General features: G+C 39.9%; 1 protein-coding gene across 2 annotated transcripts in view; it reads left to right on the top strand.

The window, feature by feature from the left end:
* The window catches only part of MAP3K5 (mitogen-activated protein kinase kinase kinase 5), a 110,016-nt gene that overhangs the window by 41,250 nt on the left and 41,239 nt on the right, over positions 1–27,527 (top strand). For both annotated transcript variants that reach the window (XM_074862625.1, XM_074862626.1), the window contains 7 exons: positions 2,965–3,158; positions 3,424–3,592; positions 4,566–4,672; positions 8,232–8,402; positions 13,306–13,418; positions 22,601–22,760; positions 24,907–25,060. In XM_074862625.1, coding sequence (XP_074718726.1) covers positions 2,965–3,158; positions 3,424–3,592; positions 4,566–4,672; positions 8,232–8,402; positions 13,306–13,418; positions 22,601–22,760; positions 24,907–25,060 — 1,068 coding nt within the window. The remainder of the gene's footprint in view (positions 1–2,964; positions 3,159–3,423; positions 3,593–4,565; positions 4,673–8,231; positions 8,403–13,305; positions 13,419–22,600; positions 22,761–24,906; positions 25,061–27,527) is intronic.

Raw genomic sequence — 27,527 nt, 5'->3', positions numbered from 1 at the left:
CTTTTGTCACCAGAGCTACTGCATGTGTGCCTTTGTCAGATTCATCTGTTAAATATCTAATGTATTCTTTAGCTAGGAAAGTGAAGTTGAGGTCAAGATTTCTTCTATTTCTTAGCTTTACTGCAAGTGGGTTTTTTCTATTTTTTTTAAAGCCTATTTCCTAAGGAACTGAAATTTTAAAATTTGTACTGTTTTTTCATCCTCCACCCTCTTTCTGTATCTGCCTGTTTGTCTGTCTGATGAATTTCAGCCAAATTTGAGAGGTTTCAGAGATACAGAGCTCCCCACAAAATATAACTGTCTAGGTTAACAACCGAATTAATGTCCTGGCTGAGGGAAAGGCCACTGTGTTACCACACTGCTTGCCAACAAGGATCAAGATGAGGTTCTACCTTGAGACAATTCCCCAGGAACCCTGGGGGCCATCTGAACAACTGTAAATTGATTTTATTTTCTTCTGTTTTCTTCTCATGTAGTGATTTCTCCTGTCTTTTACTGTTGAGTTCTTCGTTGTCCACTGCTTTGAAAGACTACTGAGTCTGTGTATCTTCTGTAGCAGGCTCTATGATATATCTAGCTTTTTCTTTTCCTCTCAGGTAGTGTAAAAAATGCATGTAAAATAATTTTTGCTCCCTCTGTTGTTCAACTAAAATAGATAGCTATTTCCTACAGAAGGTGCACTCAAGATCAGTTAGTAAGAGCTCTTGCTCAGTAATGGGCTCAGGCACTTGGCCTCTGCAGGAAGAGTAGTTTTCCTGCTTGTAGGATTATTTATGAAGACTCCGGTACTGTCTCTGTGGGTGGCCTGACCATTATGCCAGGATAAACTTCAGGTTCTGTGGATTTCAAACGCTGGAAACATCCTTTTTCAGAGTAGATTTTTAATTAAGACCTGAACTTTGGAAACAGTGTGCCAGAGGTCTGAGAAGGCCTTCCTGCAAGCAGTCTTGAATTTATTTTTAATGCACTGAATAAACGTTAGGAAGTAAAATGCTTGCCCCAGGATATCTGTAGCTACTTCACCCATTTTCTTGGCTCTGACTTCCCAAATTACTTCTCCTTTATTTAAAAAAGGAAAGTTGGAGAACAGTCTGCCTATGCTTAATAATGGCTCCTGTGCTAGTCACTGCCCACCCTTGTCCTGTAATTGCTGAAACCAGTTCCAGCAAATTCGTAATTTCCTCTCTGCTTTTGACTGTGGGGCTTATTAAGTTTTATCAGGGTCAAAGGTTCATCCATTCATTCTTGAAAGTGTGTGCTAGCATATGCTTGAGTGGAAGTGTCCATTCAGTTCTCCGTCGTAAAGATGAGCAGTCTGGGTTCTAGCATCACGCTCCTTCATTGCTTGTTAAAAATACTGTCATACACTTCCCAGTTCTCAAGTTTCCTTTGAAACTGCTACACTCATGCACAGAAAAACGTGTCCTAGCTATTTGCCTGTAATAGTTTGCAGTTGTTGGGAGAAGAAGAGTAAATTCATCCTTGTGTAAGTCTCTGTATACAATAATCTCCAACCAAGTTCTGGGTTAGTTGAGCTCAATGGACCTCGTGTGAATGCCTGCATCAATTACTTTTACATTTTACAGTTTGTCTATATACCTCAGAAGTGAGGGTGGGATTGCCTTTATAGCGAGGTCTTATAGTTTCATAGTATAACAGGTGTAATTAAAAAAATAAAGTAATTCCTGTACTCTTCATAGCCAATCTCTGATCTGTACACAAACATATGTTTACTGACATATCTGTACATGTACATGTTAATACAGACTAGAATACCTCAATCTTTCCATGTTTTTGAAAATCTAATAATGCATGTTAAAATAAATCTTTTTTTTAAGCACACAGCTGGTATTGTGCATTTGAAAACCATTCAGTCACTGCCCTCTCAAATGTGTGGAGCTTAGCGTGCCAGGGGAGTCTCTGAAGTGATGTCCTCATTGCTGAATTGACTTCTGGGAGAGCAGAAGCAGCTGACCAGAATGTAATTAACCTTGGAAGTAATTTAGGGGTACCAAAATGATAGGTCTCAAGAATTGCTTTTGTAAGTCTTTTCTTGCTGGGTTGCTGGCCAGTTCAGTAGTAGAGTCTGAGCTTTGAGAGTCAAATGGCAGAACTCCTCCTGACTTTGATGGTGTGCTCTCTCATAGTTAAGACCCCTCAGACCACAAATATTCAGCAAGCTTTCTATGTGCGTGAATCTGCAGCCACACACATACAACAGGCACCAGACATCTTGCCTTCCTCTTTCTTGAAAGATAAACTTAAATGGGTTTTTTTGGCAAAGTATCTGTCATACATTGATATATAGAAATCAATACAGTTTAGCAATGCAAAGATGTTCTGTAAGTGATTATTCTGAAATATATATGGTTTTAAGTCCCACTGGCCAGGATGGTTTGCTACATAGCAGGGAATTTAATTTGTCTTTGTTATGCTAAACTATTTGAGTCATTTTGCAGTTCATAGGAGGATTAGTTTTTCGTACAGTTTTCCTGTTGTGAGGCAACTAACTTGTGTTCTTGTTTTCAACATCTGTGAGACTAACTATACTAAATTAGAGTGCTTGCTCTCTTCTGAACATCAGTCACCTTGAAAAGAGTGTACGTCAGCTTCATGTGAGTCCGCCTGCTGCTTCAGGGTCACTAGGATGTGCCCTCAGAATTGTTTTGCTGTTGAGCCAATGACTATTTTAAGGTCAACGTGATGCTTCTAAAAAGACTCATCTTACAGAAAACAGTTCAGAAATCTGAAAGAATACATTTCAGTTGTATATCATATTTGAGATAAAAAGTGAACTTACGTAATTCTAGGCTTCATAGGTGAAATCTTGGTCTTGCTGAAGTAAGCAGCAGATCTCCCTTTGACTTTAGCAGGTAAAATTCTGCAGGTAGTATATGCAGTTGTTTTACGCTTAGGCTTGTCAAACCATAACTGCACTAAATATTGCACCTTGTTTCCCTACAGATGTGCACTGGTAACTACATATTTGTTCCTTATATGATAACTCCACATAACAAGGTGTACTGCTGTGATAGCAGTTTTATGAAGGGACTAACAGAACTGATGCAGCCCAGTTTTGAGTCACTGCTTGGGCCTATATGCTTACCACTGGTGGATCGATTTATTCAGCTCTTGAAGGTGGCTCAGGCCAGTTCAAGGTGAGTTGTCTTTTTGTACCCCTGTGTAAAGTTAATATATTCCTGCTGGCAATATAAATGTCAGGCTCTTGCTTCAGGATGATGTGATGTTTTGCCTTCTGTTGAGACAAATTGATAATTAATAATTTAGCTTGACCAGATCTCTTTATTGACACCGCTCTATCAATAAATGTTCCACATATACATTGTGGGAGAACTGCAGGGCCAGAAAAACAAGTGCAAGGGACCTGTCCCAGATTGCTCATGTGAGGTTGTTTCTCTCCAGCCAATATTTCCGGGAGTCCATTCTGAATGACATCAGGAAGGCCCGTACCCTCTACACAGGCAGAGAGCTTGCAGCAGAGCTGGCAAGGATTCGACAACGAGTGGATAATGTTGAAGTCTTGTCTGCTGACATCGTCATAAACTTGCTGCTGTCCTACAGAGACATCCAGGTATGAATCCTATGCTCTAAGATCATTTTAAACATAGTAAATTAAATTACATTCTCAGTGAAATTTTTAGCGTATTTTGCACAGATTTGCTAACAAACTATATGAATAATGCACACTGGTGAAAATATTTTACAGTATCTGCTCTTTTTATTTTATTTTGTAGTTACACTGTGTATTATGTGCCTATACATAGTGGAATGGTGCTGTTATTTTATAACAGCACGTGAAAGGCACACAGCATGTAATAACTCTTCTCTATCTCAGCATTACTGTGTGATGAACAGCCTGTAGTGTGTCCTCCTTCAAGGTTATGGTAGCATTCTGCTATTGATAATGTATATGTATTCTTTGTCACCATGCTTGTGACATTTATCATGGAAATATAGTATGTTCATATGTATTTCAGATTCTGGAATGGTGCTAGTAATTGCTTACTTTATTATATGTAATTTCAACAGTTGCTTCTTAAACACTTTGAAGTGGTTTTGTTTTGTTTGTTGTTTTTTTTTTTTTTCTTTTAAAATATGTCAGAGCAAAATACTTTAAAAACTGTGGCATTGAAAGATTCTTTTATTTTGGTTTTGTGGCTCATGCCTACTTCAGAGTTTTGAGTTGCCTTAATTCAGATGCAGTTAGCACTGTAATGTCTGTACAATATGAACTCTGATATGCGTTCAGTCCCTGAAGCTAACTTTAATTGTGAAACAGATGTACTAAAATTTCTACAGGTCTGTGCTGAAGCAGTACAGGAGACCAAATTGTGTTTCCCTGCTAAATACTGTGCATATTCACATTTCTGATGAGTGCCAGTCTGTTTACAGTTTGAGACTGAAGAAACTGAAATCAACAAAACTTAAAATGAACTGGAAATACTTCTTAGTATGAAGTAATAGGTGCTTAGGTGAAAGAGGAGTTTATATAGGCATACCTCAGTACAGCCACTTAAAACTTCATTATTCCCTTCTTTTGGAAGGATTATGATTCCATTGTGAAACTGGTGAAAACTTTAGAAAAACTGCCTACTTTTGACTTGGCTTCCCACCACCATGTGAGGTTTCATTATGCGTTTGCGCTGAACAGGTAAGAATCTACCCTCCCTTCCATTAATGAGAACTGCAAACTCCATGCTGAGTTGGTAATCCCAGGTGAAGTTCCCTGCTGGAATCTTCATATGCAGGTCTAGGGATTTTCACTGAAGCAGCGTTGGGGACTCTGAGCTTTGTGATCAATCTAAGCTTTTGTTTTCTCTTGTACTGTCAAATTTAATTCCTTTTCCTTTAATGTGTTTGATTTGTCTTTCCATAGGTTTGCATAATTTTTTTGTTTCAGTACCTAAATTGGAGCAGTATTTTTACCTCTAAAATACACTTTTAACATTGCTGTATGAGTGGCAGTGCTGCAGCATTTGTGCTAACTTAGACATCATCTCATTCAAGTTTGAGTTCTGCTAGTGTCAGGAGACAAGAGGAGAACTTTCATCAAATGTCCTTCAGAAGATTTTATTATATTATAATAATGTTTTTCATGTTCTCTGATAACATGCACAAAATGTGACACATGGAGCAACATGCACTACTTTCCTGGGTTAAATGAGAGCTAAGCCTAGATTTTTTTTCTTTTTTTTTTTTTCTCCCAAGGATACTGGCAATTGGACAAGGAACTAAAAGGGGAGTTTTTCAGAGAAAATCAGAGGTTTTCTGCTCCCCTGCTGTTAACACAATGAACATTTTGCTATTGACGTTTAGAGGAGTAGACCAGGTGTCAGCAGGCATTGAAATTCTCAAATACAGAAAATGTCTACAGATCTTTCTACTTGTCACAGATTTGAATATTGTAATTCAGATTTGCTGATGAGGCTCTGCATATCATGTCAGAGGGATGTCAAAATATGTCAGAAGTAACTAGTTGAAAAAATAAACCTGTTTTTGAAAGAAAAAATAAAAATAAAACCCAGCTATCTGGCATCTTTTTGCTGAATAAAATGTCCAGATCCTTTCTTGCTCCTTTACACCAGGTATATGAAGGTATAAATGTTGTCCCCTTTTTGTTCCTGCTTTGCCATAGATATGTGGAGCTTTGCAGATTAAATAATCCAGCATGTATCTGCCACTTCTACATAGCCTTCACAAAGGTCACTAGGTGTACCTTGGAGTTTTAACAAGTTATTTAGACCTCAAGGTTACTTTTCTAAAACAAAGTCACCTTTGAAAACAGGACCTGACTAGTTCACTGGGACACTAAAAAAAACTACAAAACTGCAGTATAATTTTTTTCAGGCAGATAGATGCTTACACTTATTGGTTCTGTTGTGACTTCTTGCAGAATAAAAGGTCTGTTTTTATAGATGTGACTGTAAGATGTAGCCTGTGAGGGTATCTGTCATACAAACAATCTGCACAGTACCTCCAGAGGAGTTCAGATAAATTTTTTCCTGTCCCTCCCTTCCCTAGATTGTACATTCAACTGGAATCTATGACAGCCATGAAAACATTCATGCTTTGATGTGTGCCAAGAAGGAATTACTTGGGGTAATTGTAGCTTTCTCCTTAATTGAAATATAGAGGATGTTTCCTGAACTAAGGCAGGTCTGGAATACTCTGCCCATATGAATGTTTGCTGCAGAAGATGATGTCCCTCTTGCTTCTAATCCAGATCACTGGTACAGAAGGATAGAGTGTCTCAATTAGTCAGGATTAGTCTGACCTAAATGAAGAAAGTGTGTGAAGGCATTGATGATGGAAGAGCAAGCAGAAAGAAAAGTAGGGAGCTCTGTCTCTGGAGACCAGCAAAATGTAAATGGCTCGTATTACAGAACACTGTTGTGTCTTACTCATTTTGTTCTCATTAAGTTCAGCTAGCTATTGGTTTGATCTGGATTAGTGACAGTAGATACAAGATGTGGAAGAGTTAGCCACCTGAAACTCCATTCTGAAAATTGCCCTTCTCTAATGAAAGTCAGCCAAAAAACATAAAGAAGCTGCAGACTTATCTTTGTTGCTTTACTTGAGTGGTCAATACGAGAAGAGAAAACAAAAGGAAGCAAACCTTCAACAACTGGGCAAGAGATCAGTTGGCAGGGGAACTAAAATAACACAGACCTGAAGGAGACTGTTACTTGCTCAGCCAGGAACTCTTGATTTCCTTCCTTGGGGCCTGGGATTGGGAGCACTTGTCGATCTCAGATGAGTACACCAGCCTTGCTGTGCCACTGTAGAAGTACTTGGAGAGCCTACTGCAGCAATGTAGTCTGAGGGGACTTTTCCTAATTTGTTAGAATTTGACTGGTCTGAAAGTTGAGAGGAGATTGCACTAGGTTTCATTTACCTTTCTCATCAGGCTGAGACTTCAAGGTTTTTTCCAACCTAGATGATTCTGTGACATCAGTAGAGGTTGGCCCAGCACTGTAGACTTGCACACTCTATTTGCTTTTTTTTTGCTCAGGAAAACAGTTTATACTGTCTGCTCAAACAAGTGCTTTGCTCTATTTTCTTAATTATTTTTTATGATGCAAGTACTCATTCATCCTCAGTTACCCATTCTGCTTGATTTAAACCTTTTCTTCCACATCACTCCCTTCTATAGCTACATGAGCTCAGAGCTCATGAGCTCAGGTATCATTTAAGAGTACATGTGCCCTGATCTCTCAGGTTTGACGTTGAAACTGCCTGTTCAGATGCATCAAAACTTCAGTATGTCCTTGTAGAGGGGGAAGAAAAAAATCCATTACTAAACCTCTGGTCAAGTAGTATCTGCTTTAAGATGTCTGTGACTTTTGATGTGTCTTTTTTTTTTTTTTTTCCTGGGGTAGCCTTCTCTTTCAGGCTTCTTCAGCGCAAAGCTTGCAGGACAGACACAAAACCACTTTTATATATTCCCCCCAAATTAAAATTGTAGCCACTCAAATGTTACTAGCAATTTCTCTAAAAGAATATAATACATTCCTCAAACCATTGAAGAACGGGTTTGTCTGACAAAGGAGTCATTTGGTTGTTCAATACACAAATATGTAAAAAATTCTAAACTCTTGATACAGAATTATGTATTTATCCAAACTGTGAGTCACCAGGAAGCATCTAATGCTTGCAGTTATGTGGTTCGTTTGTCTGAAGTACTTCTGTTAATATTATCTTATTGGCCTCATTTCTTAACCTTTTCCTATCATGTGAATTCAGTCTGGTTTGTGCTTTTTGTCTTTTTTTGCTTCACATTCAAAATGTATATTAAAAAAAAATCACAAACACAAGATGGAATCTTTTTTCCTTTAAAGCGTGAGTTACTGTGAAAGAAATATCAAATATGAACCCTAGTTTTATATCTATTTTGTAGAAAAGTAGCACATGACACTTCTAAGAATTACTCTTGAGGTTCTTGTTGCTGTTGTCAGTGCTTTGCTCTAGCTGATGCTTCATGAGAGAGAGAACACATGTTTGGGGGCTTTTATAAAGGTGCTCCATGATATTAAGAAAAGGTGGGGGTGGAGGGGAGGAGGAAGAAGGGAGGGAAGTGTGTATATATAATATAGTCCATTGTGTCTAGAAGCATATTTTACATTAAGTCATACATATATTCAAACACTGTCTTGAAAAAGTATTTCTTGTTAACTTTATTGGTTTTTTAATCAAAAATTTTTTTTTGATAGGCGAAATCTGCCTGGAGACAGACAGAAAGCTCTAGAAATTATGATTCCTCTGGTGGAACAGGAAGACCAAGTAGCTTCAGATATGTACTGCCTGGTTGGTCGAATTTACAAGGACATGTTTCTGGAATCTGGGTTCATAGATACAGAAAGCAGGGACAAAGGGACTTTCTGGTCAGTACTGTTTTCCTGGTCTATGTCCTTTTGTTAGCTTTGGGAAAATGTTCCGAAAACAAGAATATATTTCAACTGTTTTTCATTTCAAATACTTGGTATCCTTAAGGGATGATACACTGAATGTTCTAATATTAGTTCATTTGTTAAGAATGAGAGATTTATGTTGTTCACAGATACAGTTCCTCAGAGTTCTTGAAGTGCCTCAGAGACTTGGAAGTTTAGGTAGCTCTCATCAGTGTATTTCCCTCCTTCTCAAGTGTAAAGTCTTCTGTTTGCTATATTATTCTTAGGAATCTGGGCCAGACAATAATCAGCTGTGAATCAATTGGCATATCTGCAATCTGGCAGATACTAGCTTTGCAGGCTTAAAGGTGCTGAGGCTTAACTCTGCACTAATGCTTTGGGTCTACCATTCTGTCTCTTTTTGGCTTCCATGCTCACAAGCAATATGACTGTTCTAAACTCATGCTGGCAAAAGTTTTATCACCCCATCATCACCATGTAGTATATGTATATTACAGTGGACTACAGTACCATCGATAGTCAAAGAAGCGCACAATAGGCTAGATAAATTCTTATCTTAATTTTAGAGGCAAGTATCATGTTCTTTATTGCTTTTGAAATGCACTAAAATGCTGTTACAGGGAATAGGTTAAAAAATGGAGGCACCGGACTCCATTGTAGATTTCTGTCAGAATGAGCTGCTTTTCTCCATTATGATTCTGATGAGGAAACAGACAATCTGTGTTTATGTATCCTGCACATCAGATACTAGTTCTGGTCTTATGCTCATCAGCTGCCTGTTGAATTAAATGCTTAGAATGGAAAGCTTTTTTCTCCCTTCATAATTTATCACTTGTTTTCAGTAAACTTTGTATTAGAATGGTCTTTGGTAAAAGATAAGATATCATTTTTTTACCATTTATGGCCTCAGAATACAAGTACAGTTTATGATTTCTGGTCATGCTTTACAGTTTTGCAATGCTTACTGGATTTTTTTAAGGGTGTTGAAATAACAGGAATGCAGCATATTGTTGTTGTCCCCCCTTCATAATTTTGGATTAAAGAAAAATTTTATTTCCTGTAAGGCAAAGCTCATAACAAACTTCCAAGATTCTGTTTAAAAAAAAAATAATAAATTGCTTATGTCATAAACTAATATAAAAAGAAAACTGTAGTCCTGTATACAAATACTAGGCATTATCACAGGCTAAATAGAATAAACAGAAATTACTTTTGCTATTGTACATCTTGCTTTTTCCTCATCCATAGTGCCTTATGAACAGATAAACTTTGAGATTTTCAAGCATGATTGAACTAAGAACCATTATATGTATAATAGTGGTAATTCCTTCTAAAATATTTCATGTAGTCACTTTGCCACACTTTTAATAGAAGCATCTTAGCAATCATGGTATTCATACATTTGATGAGGGGAAGTGATTGCAGTAAGGCATACTAGTTTGGGAAAGGACAGCAGGCTGGCAACTCCTGCAGCAGGGTAGGGTGCTGACCAGCCAGCCCCTAAATAATCCCCAAAGTCTCTGGCCAGTAGGACCCAATACAGACTTCTCTGTGTGCCTGCTGTGGTAGAGCAAGGGGATCTCTATTGAGTCAAGCTGGAGTTTGGCCGGAAGCTGTGCCGGATGGATCTGTCTCTTTTTGCTTGTACTTTATGCTGGATATTGATTTGAATTCTAGGGTTAGTCATACAGCAGACTTGATGTGGCTGAAGGGTTGACTCCTAATTCAGTGGAAGGCTCCTGGGAAGGAGCAGACCTACTCTAGTGCTACAGCAGGCCGCAATGGGGGGACGTGTGTGCAGGAACATGATAGTGTTACTTTATGTTAAGATAAAGGTTAGCTCAGTCTTGGAGAAATGAGGATGTAGGAGAGGTATAGTGAATTGCATAAGATAATGAGAATTTGGCAGCCAGAACCAAAGCACTGGTTTTGCAAAACTAGTGATGTCAAGGTACTTTGGTCTATACCAAAAAAAACCAAACCCAAAACCAAACAAAAACCTCAGGCAGGCAGTGTGCTTTCCTGACAATTAAAAAGCAGAAAAAAAGACATTTTTCATATAAATATGAGAGAAGAGATGAAAGATTAATTATTAACTGTCACTTTCTTGTTGCATACTGACAGTGGAAATCAGACTTACCAACGCTATCAAGTCTATTCAAATCTTTTCACTGCTACCTCCCTAATTCAGTGTCTGTGCTGCAACATTTTCCCAAATGTCAGCTTTAATTTCTTTATGGCATTTATAATCAAATCAGCTAAGCCAGCCTCTACTTTATAGGCAGACTTTTAAACCTTACTGCCTTTATACAATACTGTGCAGGTTCCTCCAGTGATATTTGGGGCATGACAATGTACAGCAGTTACACCGTTTGAATTTAAATCAGTTCAGTCAACAGATGGGACTTGTGAGTTGTTTGGGAAACCATGAATATTTTCATCTGTTCAAAATTAATTATGACAGGTTATTTTTTTGTCTGTAAATTTTTGTTGTCTAGGCTATGTGGATATAAGGCAGGTTTAAGAACGTCAGTAAGGATCACACCAAGTATAAAATAATACTTTTGGTTGTAACAACTTAGGAGAGGTAAATAGAACTACAGAGGTCCAAGATAACTGATATTTCTTGGTGTGAGTAGCATGTAGAGATGGCTAGAACAATTAATTTCTACTGTGAGGAAGGGAGATTTGGGAGCAATTTCAAAAGAAGAGGCAGAACCCAGGAACAAAAATTCCCAGGATGTCCCTTCTGGTCTACTGAGGGTAGGTGGGGAGGTGCTGGCAGCAGGGGACTGCAGGATGGCCTCTGACAAGAGACAAGGACCTGCCCTGTGTCAGACACAGCCAGTTCCAGCCAACTCCAGTGGACTCATCACTGGCCAAAACTGGGTGCATCAGCAAAACTGATGGTGCCTCCGTGGTAACATATCTAAGACAGGTTTTCTGGGGGCTGTTTCACCAATGCTTCTGCATGCAGTAACTGTTTTGCAAACTTAAGCTCATTTCCGCCTCCTTTGCCTGTATGATTAACATTGTTTACAGCACAAATGTGCCCACCTGTTGATACACATGAGATTCTTATTTTATCTTTAGAATTTGAAGTTTGTATCTGTCTAAGAACAAGAGAAATTCTCATAGTCATGCCAGAAATTAGGCATTTTGGGACAAAACAAAAAAAGTGAAAGTACAGAGTCTCTTGTATTAGAACAAAAATACTTATTTTCAAGGTTTTTTCTTCTTCTGTCAATTTTTCCTCTTTCCTTCTCCTGATATTGCAGGAATTCCTGAGGATTACAGCATGAAAGATCACTAGGGCAAAAAAGGGAGTCCGGTTCCCAACATCGCTATATCTCCAAACAGATTACACCAGCCTGCGGGTCTCTTCTTGCTATATATGCTTAGAATCAATGAGAGCGTCATCCTATTTGGTTGACGGGTTTTTATTCGGTTTGGGTTTTTTTGTTGTGGGGTTTTTGGTTTTTTTTTAAATGAGGGAAAATGTTTTGTATGTACTTTCTTCCTTGTTTTGTTGTAACTCGCAGTACAAGAGGGGAAGGCAGATGATGAATGAAAAGAATTGAGTCTTTTCTGCTTATCTTTTTTTTTGTCTTAGAGGGCTATTGTCTAGTGATTAAGGTAGGCAACTGGAGTATAAGAAATATATGTAGCAGATTGAAGAGAAGCCTGTCTTGCAGTTTTGGAAAGCAGAGCTTATGTTAAAGGATGCAAAGTCCTGAATGGTTAGAGCAGGAAAAACAACAAACAAAATATAATAAAAACCAGCCGTATTTTTGGCCTGCTAGGATCAAAACACCTTAGCCCTGCTTACATGTCAAAGTGTGGTCTGGAAGCCAAATCCTTAGTGTTTGCATAGATTATTTGTCTTTCCTTCCCTATGTATTAATCTCACAACCTCCTTAATTTTTTATATAATCCATTTGTTTGTCTGGATTTTTCCCATCCTTTTGAAAGTATTTTTAAACTCCATTACTGTAGCAGAGTTGTGTTAACTGAATCTCTTGTGCTCCTTAACTCACATATGATAGTCCTGTTTACCTCCTCCTTACAGAGGTGTATGTGTATATATGTATCTATATATATATATGCAACCAAACATGTTCTTATTCTGTAGAACAAATTTAAAGCACTGTAGATCTGCTGTCGCTGTTGTCACCACAACTTGCATTGCCAGCTTGAGGATAGTGAGTGCTGTGTTTGTGTGAAGCCCCTTGACTTCATTCAAAACAAGATTTAGGCTAGGTGAATACCACTGCCTTTCCTCTTGCTCACTTGCTTCCTCTTGAGGAGAATAAAATCTGGTATAATCCTTTTTCATGTGAATAGATTCATAAGGACAAGACACCCAGTAAAGAATAAAATTTGGAGTAGGTGAAATTGTAGCTAAATGCAAAATATGTTCTTATATCACTTGCTTTTGTGGTTACGCATTTTGATATGCTTGTATGTCACTGTAGCAGATCCACAATAGAATCTAAGGTTTCAAGTCAGTGAAAATTCATATATTTAAGAGTTAATGAGTTTATTAATAAATATGACTCTGAAATAGGTCTCTTACAAGCTGAAAGTATTTAATCTCAAACAGAATTGGAAATCTAGTAAGATGCTATAACTTCACTGGGATGGATGAGTAGGGTCTGTGCTTGTGTGAGGGGAAAGGAAATGGGAGGAGGATGTACAAATAACGGACTCCTAAAAATAACCACAAAGCATGTGGGGAAAACAGTAAAATATTTTTGCTTCCATGGATTCTTGCTGTATAAACAGAAGATAAGCACTTAAAGTACCTAAAAGCATAATTATGTCCCTATTAGATTGCATTATTTAGAAAGTAAACTTGTATGTTTGTTTCTTCTAGGTTCAAGAAGGCGTTTGAGTCAGAGCCAACGTTACAGTCAGGAATTAATTATGCAGTACTCCTTCTGGCAGCTGGACATTGCTTTGATACTTCTTTTGAGCTGCGGAAAGTTGGTAATTATAGCTTGCAAACTCTCAGTGAAATCGCATTCTAGTGAAAGTATGACAGCACCCGTTATAGGGGAAAAATCTGATGGTTGTATATGAATGCTTTGATAGTGCGCATGTGAGTATGTATTTAAGTTGGTCTCCCCATCTGATTGCGGGTGAGCACTGTCAATGAAGATCTGGTTCCAGTTTCAGGGTCTTAACTGGTTACAAGAGCTTAGTGAAAACTGACAGCTCTTCTTCACAATGGCATCATTTGTGTGAAACAGGAACACCTTAAGGGGGAATCCAGTTCCAGCTAGCATTCTTTAAAAAAAAAACCCCATCCCTGTAGAACTGTAGGGAATATGGACAAAAAGTCCATCATAAGAGTGAGGGAAATGCATCTGACTTGAGCTTGGGATGGGCTGAGAGAAGAATGTTTCTCTTCTGATGTTTTCTTTGAGGTTTCCTGAATGTGTCTGTATTCATAGAATCACAGAGTGATTTGGGTTGGAAAGGACCTTTTTAAGATCATCTGGTCCAACTCCCCTGCTGTGGCCAAGGACATCTTTCACTAGATCAGGTTGCTCAGCCTGACCTTGAACACTTCCAATGATGGGGCATTCACAACTTCCTTGGGCAACCTGGTCCAATGTCTCACCACCCTTGTAAAAATTTCTTGCTTAAGAAGGAAGAATTAAGGTGACCATTTTGTTTGTGATTTTGCAGGATTTGAGGAGAGTGCAAAGTCAAGATTAGTCAGTAATACTTCCAGGGAAGATATGGGAGAAAGCACTGAATGTTACAATATGTAGTAATGTATCCTTTGCAACTGGCAATCTTCTCCATTAATTTGTATAGTTCTTGGCATATTGTAAAGTCTTTTTTATCCTTCTGTCTCCTGAAAGGTTGTCAAGTGAGAAAGATACATTCTGTGGAGTGAAGAACATTGTTTCTGTAATCAGCTGCTGCTCTGGTTTAGAAGTTAGGTGTGCACTGTATGTCTGGAAGTAATTTTCTAGATATATAGGGGTTTTTTGTGTGAAGGTCTGAGTGAGATGGTTACATTCACATAGATAATGGAAGTGAAATTGAAATTCTCTGTTGTGAATGAAGGTATTCATTTGGATGTGATAGGCTGCATAGAGTTGCCCCAACTACTCTTTGCCCTTCTGTGAGTAGGTGAGATTTTCCTTTTTGGGTCGAATAGAATACTTCCATCTCCTACACTGATTCTTGTGCCAGCGTAGGAGGTAAAAATACATATTTTTCTTTCTACACAGCATTTGCAAATAATTCACTCAGCTGGACTAATTTTAAATTAGTTTAGCAAAGCTGGGCTATATTTATTGTGTAGTTTAATTTGAATCCATTTTGAAGAAACATCTCAGCTGCACACAGGCTACAGCCGACTAAATTTGGACACATTAATTGTACTGATGAAATCTGGGTGTTATTTGTAGGGATCAGATGTTTGTTATCATATTCTTGTGAGTTCTTCCAGTGTTGTTTTCCCTATTGTTTGTATGGAGAATATTATAGAAATTAAGGTTCCTTATTACTTAAGCTTCCATCCACAGCTGATGAATGATTTAGAGGAGAAATATTTGGTAGCTGTTTGGTGGAAGGATTGGGGTTTTTTTTAAGCTGTTGGTGTGCCCCTCTCATGGAAACATTTACTTGGTGTCTGCTGAAAACCCTTGATATAGCAACTCCTCCTGTTATTCACTAGTGTCTATCTTTCTTATTTTGTTATGGGAAATCCTGTCAAAATGCTTTAACCCTCAGACTGACTTAGCTGTTTTGAAACAAGCTTTCAAATACCTATATAATGTAGACCCTGTATGTGTCATTGGTCATTGATTTCTTGTTGATAAGACTGTGGTCACTGTTCATAGAATCACAGAATCAGAATACACCAGATTGAAGTGACCTCACAGTCCCACGTTTCTTAGCAAGAGCACCGTCTAGACAAGATGGTCCAGCACCCTGTCCAGCCAAATCTTCAATGTGCCCAGTGTTGGGGAATCCACCACTTCCCTGGGGAGATTATTCCAGTGGCTGATTGTTCTCATTGTGAAAAATTTTCCTCTTGTGTCCAGTTGGAGCATCCCCAGAAATAACCTGTACTCATGATCTCTCATTTTTTCCATGTGACTCCTTGTAAAAAGGGAGTCTCCAGAGTCTCCATCTTCTTTGTAGACAGCCTTTAAATACTGGAACAGAGTGATAACCCTAAGCCTTCTTTTCTCAAGGATGAACAAACCCAGTTGTCTCAGCCTTTCCTCATATGGCAGGTTTCCAGTCCTTTGATCATCTTTGTGGCCCTTCTCTGGACCCTCTCCAGCCTGTCCACATCTTTTTTGTACAGTGAGTACCAAAACTGAACACAGTATTTCAGGTGTGGCCTGACAGGTGCTGAGTAGTGCGATAATGACTTCTTCATCTCTGCTGGTGATGCCCTTGTTGATACAACCCAGTATCCTGTTGGCTTTCTTTGCTGCAGCAGCACACTGTTCATGTTGAGCTTGTTGTCCACCAGGACCTTCTAGTCCCTTTCCACAGAGCTGCTTCCCAGCCAGGTAGATCCCAGCCTGTGCTGTACTCCTGGATTATGTTTTCTCAGGTGCAAGACCTTACATTTGTTTTAAACAAGAACAAGCAAAACCACGGAGGTTGTGTGGGAAAATGTTTTGATTTTTTTTCCTGTCCTAAGAATCTCTTACATATGTGTCATTCTTTTGATGTCACCTCTTGTTTAGATCTGTGTGTACAATACCATTTGTTAGCAGTAGTTAAATTTATCTGGCAGTGCTTTCAGTTTGGTGTCCACCCGCAGCATTATCTGTAGCACATAGAGATTAGAGAAAGTCTGTCTTCTGGTGGGAGATGAGGAGAGGAGCAAGAGCAAGCTGGTTGAAGTTCAGTCCAGGTTATATGGAAATTATATTGGTAGGTTGGGAAAGGCTAAGGAAGGATATGGTACCTAACAGCACCTCAGAGGATGCATGAGGCTGTAATTAGGAGATGCATATCTGATTACATTGGCAATAATGTAGTAACTCCAGTAAAACTAAGAATAAATCCAGTATCTAAGAGAATTTTTACCAATCTGCATCAGATCAGAAAATCTGCCTTCTAAAAGTTCTACCTCTATTTGTCAGATAACAGTACACAACTAAATGATCATATGAAGCATTAATGAAAATCTTCCGTTTTCTGAATAGTATCACTTTCTTAACTGTACAAAATTACAGTACTTTGAGACCAAACCAGAAATGGCAGTGCTTTGCATTGACAGTAATGATCTCTGCAGGCTGTGCAACTTTGACCCACAAAGGATCCTGTAATATGAATTGTTCTGTCAATATTTGAGCAAGGAAAGCAGTTAATTTATAAAGCCTTCATAGTGATATTTAACTGGCAATATCTACTTCTGTATATTATTTTCTTCACAAGCTGTGGGTATATCCTTGATGTTATAAAAACAATGGCTTTTCTGGCATTAATGGTTCCTCTATTTTGGCTCATTTTTAAGGCAAAATATTTTTGATAAAATATACTGGAATTCAGCTGATGGGTTTTTTTTCCTCCCCTTGTGAATGCCAAATTTATCATGGAAGGAGAGAATGTCTTGACTGCCTGGATTTTCTTATACTCTGAAAAAACTTTTAAAGATGGTAAAATCAAAATAAACTAGAGAAGAGAAATTGTACAAGGAGACCACAAACTCAGGAGTGAAATTCATGAAGGTGTTCACTTTGCATGTTTCCACAGAAAGATATTTTGTTCCCCCACCTGCAAAAAAAGACCAAACCCACTGGAAAACAAAACAAACCAAAACCAAACCCACCTCTATAAATGAGAGTTACAGTCTTTTGAACCTATTGCTAGTGTCTCCACACTGCAACTGCATTTTTCCAGCTTGCCTTTCAGGGATAAGTAAGTTTGTAGATGAGCTTTGTAGAGGAAGGTCAGCAGGGTAGTGAGTTTTAGCATTGAGTACCACATCTTTCTCAGAAGAATTTGATGAGAGGCTGATGTCTTCTCTGAGGTAATAGGATCCACTTCACAGAGTACTTGGGTAAAACTTTCAGTTCATTCAGGCTACATAATGATAATGATTCCCAAACTTGGTGTCCTCAGATAACATTGCTGCTACACAGCCATCCTTTCTCTCACCATCTTTCTATAGCTCTGCCTTATTCCTGGAGCTGGGACTCAAAATCCTTGCTATCACCAGTCTTACCCTTCTAACAAACACTTCTCCCTGCCACACCACTAATCCCAGTCACTCCCCATGTGAGTTGTACTTTTCAGCAAAACAACACACTCCATTTGTACCTTGCTTTGGCTCTGTTTCCTCATCCAAAGTGCTGGAGGATTGTGATGGGTGGGTTCCTGCAGGCACAGTGAAGCGTGGTGGAGCATGTAAGACTGTGAACCAGAGACCAGTGCTGCTGCTCGCTGTGACAAATAGCTTGTGATAGCTTGTCAGTGGTCACTGCAACTGTGCGTGCCATTGCCCAGTACTCAGTGAAGGCCCACTGCACAGCTAAACTGTTCCCTTTCCCCTTCCTCCCAGCAAAGGTATACCCATCTGAAATGATTACTGTATCCCTGTGATACCAATTTTTTATTTCCCTTGTGATAAGATCACATTCAAAGCCTGTGGAAGTTAGTAGGTGTCTATCTGCTCTTGTATGTTGCTGTCATGTACATGCAAATGTTTTAGACATTCAATCACAGAATTGTCTAGGTTGGAAAAGACCTTGAAGATCATCCACTCCAACCATCAACCCAACATTAACAGTTCCCAACTACACCATATCCCTCAGCACTATGTCGACCCTACTCTTGAACACCTCCAGGGATGGGGTACTCCACCACCTCCCTGGGCAGCCAATTCCAACACCTAACAACCCGTTCTGTAAAGAAATGCTTCCTAATATCCAGTCTAAACCTTCCCTGGCTCAACTTGAGGCCATTACCTCTTGTCCTATCACTTATTACTTGGTTAAAGAGGCTCATCCCCAGCTCTCTGCAACCTCCTTTCAGGTAGCTGTAGAGGACGATGAGGCCTCCCCTCAGCCTCCTCTTCTCCAGACTAAACAACCCCAGTTCCCTCAGCCGCTCCTCATATGACATGTGCTCCAGACCCTTCACCAGCTTCGTTGCCCTTCTCTGGACATGCTCGAGTAATTCAATGTCCTTTTTGTAGTGAGGGGCCCAAAACTGAACACAGGAATCGTGGTGCGGCCTCACCAGTGCCGAGTACAGGGGTAAGATCACTTCCCTGTCCCTGCTGGCCACACTATTTCTGATGCAAGCCAGGATGCCATTGGCCTTCTTGGCCACCTGGGCACACTGCTGGCTCATGTTCAGCCGGCTGTCAGTCAAGACCCCCAGGTCCCTCTCTGACTGGCAGCTCTCCAGCCACTCCTCCCCAAGCCTGTAGCGCTGCTGGGGGTTGTTGTGGCCCAAGTGCAGCACCCGGCATTTGGCCTTATTGAAACTCCTACAGTTGGCCTTAGCCCATCGCTCCAGCCTGTCCAGATCTCTCTGCAGAGCCTCCCTACCCTCAAGCACATCAACACTCCCACCCAACTTGGTGTCATCTGCAAACTTACTGAGGGTGCACTCGATCCCCTCGCCTAGATCATCAATAAAGATGTTAAACAGGAGGGGCCCCAAAACCGAGCCCTGGGGGACACCACTCGTGACCGGCCGCCAACTGGATTTAACTCCATTCACCACAACTCTTTGGGCCCGGCCATCCAGCCAGTTTTTTACCCAGCAAAGCGTGTGCCCATCCAAGCTGCAAGCAGCCAGTTTTGCCAGGAGAATGCTGTGGGAAACGGTGTCAAAGGCCTTACTAAAGTCAAGGTAGACAACATCCACAGCCTTTCCCTCATCCAATAAGCAGGTCGCCCTGTCGTAGAAGGAGATCAGGTTTGTCAAGCAGGACCTGCCCTTCATAAGCCCATGCTGACTGGGCCTGATATCTGGTTGTCCCACATGTGCTGTGTGATGGTACTCAGGATGAGCTGCTCCATCAGCTTCCCGGGCACCGAATTCAAGCTGACAGGCCTGTAATTTCCCGGATCATCCTTCCAACCCTTCTTATAGATGGGCATCACATTGGCCAATTTCCAATCTGTCGGGACCTCCCTGGTCAGCCAGGACTGCTGGTAAATGATGGAAAGCGGCTTGGCGAGCACCGCAGCCAGCTCCTTCAGCACCCTCGGGTGTATCCCATCTGGTCCCATAGACTTGTGTATGTCTATGTGATGCAGTAGGTCACTGACTGTCTCCTCCTGGATTGCGGGGGGGTCATTCTCCCAGTCTCTGTCTTCTGGCTGAGGAGGCTGGATTCCCTCAATACAGCTAGCCTTGTTATTAAAGACTGAGGCAAAGAAGGCATTAAGGACCTCAGCCTTTTCCTCATCGCTTGTTGCCATGTTTCCTCCTGGGTCTAGCAGGGGATGGAGGCTCTCCCTGGTCTTTGTTTTGCTGCTCACATACTTATAGAAACATTTCTTGTTGTCCTTGATTGCTGAAGCCAGATTAATTTCCAGCTGGCCTTTAGACCTCCTGATTTCTGCCCTGCATAGCCTCACAGCATCTTTGTAATCATTGTGAGTGGCTAGCCCCTTCTTCCAAAAGCAGCAAACTCTCCTTTTCTTCCTGAGTTGCAGCCAAAGTTCCCTGTTTAGCCAGGGTGGTCTTCTCTGTCGCCGGCTTCTCTTACAGCACCTGGGGACTGCCTGCTCCTGAGCCATTAAGACTTCCTTCTTAAAGAGTGCCTAGCCTTCTTGGACCCCTGTACCCTTCAGGACCATCTCCCAAGGTATCCTTTCAAGCAGGTGCCCAAACAAGACAAAGTCAGCCCTTTTGAAGTCCAGGATGTCAGTTCTGGTTCCCCCTCTCCTGGCCTCTCTAAGAATAGAGAACTCTAGGGCACAGTGATCATGAAATAATAGTCGGCCTCCAGCTGCCACATCATCCACCAGTCCTGCTCTGTTCACAAAGAGGAGGTCCAGCAGGGGACCTTCTCTGCTTGGTTCTCTCATCAGCTGTGTCAGGAAGTTGTCTGCCCATATTCCAGGAATCTCCGGGACTGGTCCCACTCTGCTGTGTTGTATTTCCAGCAGATGTCTGGGAAGTTAAAGTCTCCCACAAGAACAAGGGCAAGCGATCGTGAGATTTCTCCTAAGTGCCTGTAGAATATTTCATTCACCTCTCTGTCCTGGTTGGGTGGCCTATAGTAGACTCCTACTACAACATCTGCCCTGTTGGCCTTCCCCCTGATTCTAACGCAAAGACACTCCACCCTGTCTTCACTACACTTGTACTCAAAGCAAGCATAACAGTCCCGAACATAGAGCGCCACCCCACCGCCTCTCCTTCCTTGTCTATCCCTCCTAAAAAGCTTGTAGCCATCAACAGGTGCACTCCAGTCATGGGAGACATCCCATTATGTTTCTGTAATAGCCACTACATCATAATTTTCCTGTTTCATCATGGCTTCAAGCTCCTCCTGTTTGTTACCCATGCTGTGTGCATTGGTATACATGCACTTCAGATGGGCTGATGTTTTGCCCCCTTCCCCCTTCAAATCTAGTTTAAAGCTCAATGAGCCCTTCAGCCTTTGAGGATATTGCTGAGTAGTGTTACTCTAGGGTCCTGTGTGGTGTGGGTAGTGTATAGGTTTTGGTTTCTAGAACCCAACTGAAGTTGAACACATTTAACACAAATTCCCCCTTCCTATCCTACACCAGCAAGTTTATGTTTACATCCATAAGTGATCTCTTGACAGTGTGCATGTATACAGCACCCTGACTTAAAGCCTTGAGAGCTGATATGCATAGAGGTGGTCACTGCTGTGTGTTGTGGAAGTTGGTGGAAGCGATGTACATTGCATCATGTCTCGGGTAGATTGGAGGTATTTTGTCATATCTATTGCATTCTTTTCTCTTCAGGAACAACTAAACAAACTTCTTTCCCAAGAAGTGAACAAATAATGTTTTTATGTGATTTAAGTATTATTTTGTTCTGTATGTTACTTAAGCATGACAATTTCTTGGTAGCAAGAGAGCACAAAGTGTGAAATAAAGATGTGAAATAAGCTATAGACCACTGGGATACAGTTTCACGTTTTAAAAACATTTATTGTCTGATGTTGGTAACAAAAATGTGAACCACGTGAGCAAACAAGATGAATTGAGTAGACTGAAATGTAGCTAATTTAATGATATCCATTTTGATAAGATTTATTGTTGCTTCCGGCATGAAGTTTAGTCTGGTAGCTACTTAAGGAAGGTTAAGGAAAAGATCAACAGTTGAATTGAAATTTCTTGTGAATACTCAGCCTTAATATCAAGGACAATGGAAGGTGATGTGGGAGGGAAATTGTCCTAGTGGACTAGTGTGGGAAAAGTGAATAAAAGGCTATGGTGGTGAAGAGACTTGTCTTATAAGCTGCAATTTGTTTTATTTGTGGGGAATGGTGTAGCATATCTCATGTTAGCTATGAAAATGTAGCAGCTAATATGAACTAAAAATCATCCTGAACGGCACAGGGAAACTTGTAGTTCTCAGAAAACCTAGCAAGTCAAAATAAAACCTGAGGCTCTCCATCGTCTTGAGTCTGAGGAACTTATGAATATTAATAGATGTCTTTCATTGGGGTAGGACTTGCGGCATTTTAAAGAACATCACTGCTGGAAGAAGCCCAGTGGATCATCTGTTCCTTCTGCATGGGACCTTGTCTATAAAGGTAAGTTTGGGGCTTGGGGCTTGTAAGTCAAAAAAAACAAAGCAGAAAAAAACATAATAGGTGCCTAATTCAGCATCTGTTAAGTTTTTACAGCTATGTTGTGTAGCCTAAGGCCCCAATTTACCTTTACAGATGAGGTCCATGCAAGAACATAGGTAATCTGGCTGTGGCCTTGTCCCGACAGTGATGTCTTAAAGTTCCTTTCTCGAGAAGCCTTTAGGAAGAGGGGGAGGGGAAAAAAATCTGCTACCATTTAAGGTGTTTGAAAGGTATATAACATTAACTGGTGAGTATGATTTCATCTTACTTCATTGAAATGGAGAGGCTACAGTAACTTAAGGAATTAATAGATTTCGAATTAGAGAAAGGCTTACTTTAAAACTGCATTAATATACATTCCTGTGACCTATTATTCTTTTTACTACAGGAGTAAAGATCAGCAGCCTGCTTGGTAAAAAGGGGAGCTTGGAGAAACTGCAGAGCTATTGGGAAGTGGGATCTTTCTTGGGGGCCAGTATGTTGGCTAATGACCATATAAGAGTGATCCAAGCTTCAGAAAAGCTGTTTAAGCTAAAAGCACCTGCATGGTAAGATGATAAATGAGATCATGTACATTACTAAGTGTTAAAACATTGGACTCCTTCAGCTTTCACGTTAGGCGTTGTATTTAGCTGAGTGGAGATTGGTTTTGGTTTTTTAACAGGTTTTGCTGTCTATGTATTGTTTCACTGCACTTATACCCAGGCAAGGGACTCTCTTCCCCTTTTGCCCTTATTCAGGAATAGATTTGATATGGGTCTTTAATTTGATGTCTGAGAAGGGCAGATTCACCATTGGCTCTAAGCTCTTCTGAGGGCAAGGCGGAAAGGAGGAGTTGCTTGTATGCATCGTACTTCAGTGGTTACATTGCTGAAGAGAAGTGGTAGTAGTTTGTGGCTGTAGTCATAACTGCCTGAAAGTTTTTGGGAAGGAAGACAGCTTGGTTAGAGAGGCGTGGGTGTTCCTTGGAGTGTTGTGATGTCTATTGCACATACCAGCTGTTTTAGGAACTTGAACATGGATGAGCTGTATGGTGCAAGCTGCATCTCATATGATTAAGAATGCAGATTAAAGTCCAGTTAACAGAAAGGTTACAAATCTAGGGTTAAACCCTGTAAACTCAATATTTGTTATGCAAAGGCCAAGAGATGTGTGCTCTGACAGCAGGTTGCCGGCACCTATTCTGCTTTGGGTATAGGTAGCCAGCAAGGACCAGTCACCTGCTCATCAGGGTCTGGGATCCTGTTGGCTGGGGAGAACCAAGACTCCTTTCTGACTAAAAAAGTTGTCATTCTGCCAATTGAAAGAGTGTGTATGTCACAGCCTATGTATTTTTGTCGTCTTATAAAGGCTAGAAAGTGTCTCCAAAAGCTGATCAGATGGGAATGCATGCTAAGATATGTAATGTGTGCTAAGATATGGAAATGCTAAACTTCTACGTCAATGTAATGTAGGAAACTGTCAAAATTAAGAACTGTAATTTTTTTACCAAATATTTTATAAATGCTGTTTACAGTGTATTATCTGCAAGGTTTTCCATTTTTATTATGTGCATATTTTACTGAGAATCTGGGTAGCGCTGTCTGGAAGTCTCCTGGTAGAGTTTTCTGGGGTTTATGAATGCCTGGTTGTCAGGATTTTATGTACCACTGCCTTAGGGGTTTAAGTGTGTGGATTAAACTCTGAAAATACAGCACACATTTGTGCTTCAGGAAGGATTTCTCCTGTGAGCAATTACTTCCCAGTCTGTTGCCTGCTGTTCAGCAGAGCCCACTTGATGCAAGGGGGAGTAGATGCAGTACCTTAAGCTGGATATCCCCACGGCCTAAGAAGGATGATTGGAAAATGTGCAGCTGTGGAACTGTTCCCAAAAGGCCCTCTAAGTTTATGTACCTTCTTGTCATAAGCATGGAGACAAAGTTTCCATGAATAGTCTAATTGTGATAAGGTGATAGCTGTGATAAATCCTCGTTAAGCATGTATATCTCATTTCTGTAGTATTCATAAAATTTGCATAAGACTATGTTTACAACTTTGCTTCCTCTTGGCATTTTTGAAAAAATGTTATGAGGTGTCCTGTAAATCAGACCCAGAAAATAAAACAGCAGAGGGAGGGATGAGCTGCATTTAGGGGAGCTATTCAGCACTGCTGTTGTCCTTCCTTAGCAATGCCAAAAGGCTGCTTAGTGTAGCTCTTGTTGTGTTTACAGGATAATCAGTTCCAGAAATGTCATGTTTTACAAATCTCTGTTAAACAACTGCCAATGCAGATACAATGCAGAGAACAGAACAGTGTAGAGAGTTAAACTAGTGGACTTTTCACCTGAGTTTTTATTTGAGGTTGGTCACTACTCAAACAAGTTTGACATGGGTTCAGTTTGGTCCATAGGTAGAGGATTTAGCTATTTCATGAAGCTTTCATGGTTTAGGATAGGAGACAGTATATGGGATCAGGAACAAATTCAGGAAGGAGTGTCCCAGAACTCATTTATATTTCAGGTTACTAATATAGCAGCTCCATTTCCAGTTCTAAATGGGGAATTGCTACTGTTAAAAGCAATCCTAGAGAACCAAAGTCTTCCTGGTTACCTTGGTGCTGCAATGGTGAATGCTTCAGTTGTGATTAAAGGTAGAGACATTATTATTTACAAACTGTATTAAGTTTACTATTTATGTATGCTTGGATGAACACAGGTACCTGAAGTCTATTGTAGAGACTATTTTGATATATCAACATTTTAAGAAACTGACACCAGAACAACATACAGCCAAACAGGAACTTGTGGACTTCTGGATGGACTTCCTTGTTGAAGCCACAAAGACAGATGTGTCTGTAGTTCGATTTCCAGTAAGTAGTTGTTTTGTTGGTGGTGGGGTTTTTTTTAATAAATTGTGACATGAAGGAAACGGACACAAAACACTGCTTGTTTTTCAGTTGCCAGACAATAAACGGCTTGTCCAGAAGAAATGTATTTGGCCTGCACACTAGATTGGTTTTAATTGATTGCACGTGGCTACAGTGGGATTGCACAGCATGTTCCATATGAAAGTAATGAGGAAAAAAGTCAAGATAGAACTTTGCTATTTAGTGTTTGCTACCAATGGGTACTCTTCTAAAGCAAGCCTTTGCAGTGTATTCCAGGTTATACTGTATTAACAGTATTATGTTGTGAAGAAAAGATACTTAATTTCAATCTCTTTGTAGCTCAGCAGGCTTTGCATACACTACTGCCAATTAAGTCTGTGCTCTGTTAGAGGTTAAAAATCAGCCCAAGCAGTCAGAGATCTATTGTTCTGGCTACTAGACAATGTATTTCAAGTATATAAGTATATATATACTTTCCTGATTTCTTCTACAAACATTTAGCCAAAAATGTTTATTGGATATGTTGGTGTTGTACAGTGTCCTGAAAGTACACTGTAAAAAGGTCTTTGTTCCCTGTACATATTAACTGTATATGTATGGGAAATAATGTCTTGGGTATTATTTTTAGCTAAACATTAGCAAATACAGCATTTTGTTTTACATAGCAGTTGCTATTGCCTCCCGGATACTTGAAGTGCGTACTGGTTGTTTTGTACCGTTCTTTTGGCTTCTGTGTGTAGATGGAATAATAAACCATAAGGAAGACTCTAGTGTTGAACAGCAACAGCTTGAGGCAGTAAAGTGAAAGCAACATGAGACTCTCTAGGGAATCTGGTTCTCCTTCTCTGAGGAGAATGGGCGTAAAGCTTTGCAGAGAAACAGAAAATGTTTTGAATCCTCTGTTTTTTGTAAAAGACAAGGCCATGTTCTTTTAAAATTTTTGTTGATGAAATGATGCAGTTAGATACTTAAAATAGGCTCTGACTTACAAAACTGTCCAAGTCAAATGTTTTGGATTTTTGTTAAGAGGCAAACTGAAACTGATCATTGCGATAGCATGAGCCAAAAGATAAACTCAGTGACCACATATTTTGATTGTGTTGTATAGGAAACTATTCTGGTGTTGCAGACAGACAGACAGACATATGTGATCTCTCATAATACAAAAATCCTATCTGTGCCCATTGGGAAAGAAAATCACATCATTCAACAAGTCAGCAAAATGAGTCCCTTCTCCCAGATTCTTGCAAATCATTTATTCTAAAAAGTTTTTTGTAGATTTCCTTATTGTGAACTGTTCTCGGAGTTTGAACTGAAGGGCATCACTGTCCATCAGTACTACCTTAGCTGTCAGTTACTTTCTTATCTGGTAGCATCAGTGTTGTCATCCTCTTTTTGGCCTTTAGAGGAAGAAATGACACAGCATGTGGGTAACTTGCTATAGGCTAAAGACCCCAATTGTGAAGTAGTCTAAACCAAATTTTAGAAATTATAAGTGTCTGGAGATGCCAAGTGACACATTTGAAATACCACTTGTCATCATTTACAGAGTTAGATGCTTAGGTACTTTTCAAAAATTTGGCCTTGCACTTCATCCAGTGTGCCTGTGTGCTTATTGACTCTGTAGGAGGTGACATGGCTTAGATTTGCCTCTGAGCCATGTCTCTTTCCAAAACTTACTGCTTAGGTATTTATGTTTAGGGTTTTTTTTAAATAAATGTAGACCAAGTTGCCCTAGTCAGTCATTATTTCCTAAAGCAATTCTTTGAACTCCGAAAGTTTTCAAATGAGAAATTCTGTATCTTGGATATTTTGAAGATGATGTTTGATTGGAGCTTTTGTGGGAGAGGGAAGGACAGAAGAAAGGAAGGAGGTTATCGCTTTGTTGACTGTCTTCAGCTTGGTCCTATTTTATAAATGTCTTTCAGCTAAATGCTGAGGGCTAGAAATCTTCCTATGCATGCCGTAGTGGAGGAGGTAGCTTTTTCTTGAATTAATAACAATACTTTACCTTCTGAAGAATGAGAATACCTTCAACACAGGCAACATAGATTTGGTGTGTTAGACATAAGATTTTAACCACTGAAAGTGTGAAATAAATAAATAGTTTTAATGAGAAGCCATGCTTCTTCAAATAGCCAAACTTTGACCTTTTCTTTTAAAGCATGCTGGAAGCTTTAAAGATCTGGAAGTAATTCTGGCAGAACATTATTAAAGTGGTGGAGTGGCAGCCTTCATCTACTAAGTGGTTATGTTAGACTAAATTTTGCTGCATTGCATCTCATCTCTTTTACATGATGGCTCTAGTTTTTGTTTCACTTATTCCAGGAAATTTTCTATAATGTTTAGCTGTCAGCCTCTTGCAGTGGTGCTTGTTGCTTTTGAGAAAATAATTTGATCTGGTGGTTACAGTTCACAGTGGTCTAAATCAAAAGCAGTTTAGTCTAGC

The sequence above is a fragment of the Strix uralensis genome, chromosome 3 (assembly GCF_047716275.1).
Source record: "Strix uralensis isolate ZFMK-TIS-50842 chromosome 3, bStrUra1, whole genome shotgun sequence".
Classification (NCBI taxonomy): Eukaryota; Metazoa; Chordata; class Aves; order Strigiformes; family Strigidae; genus Strix; species Strix uralensis.
This window is presented reverse-complemented; position numbering and strand designations above follow the sequence as displayed.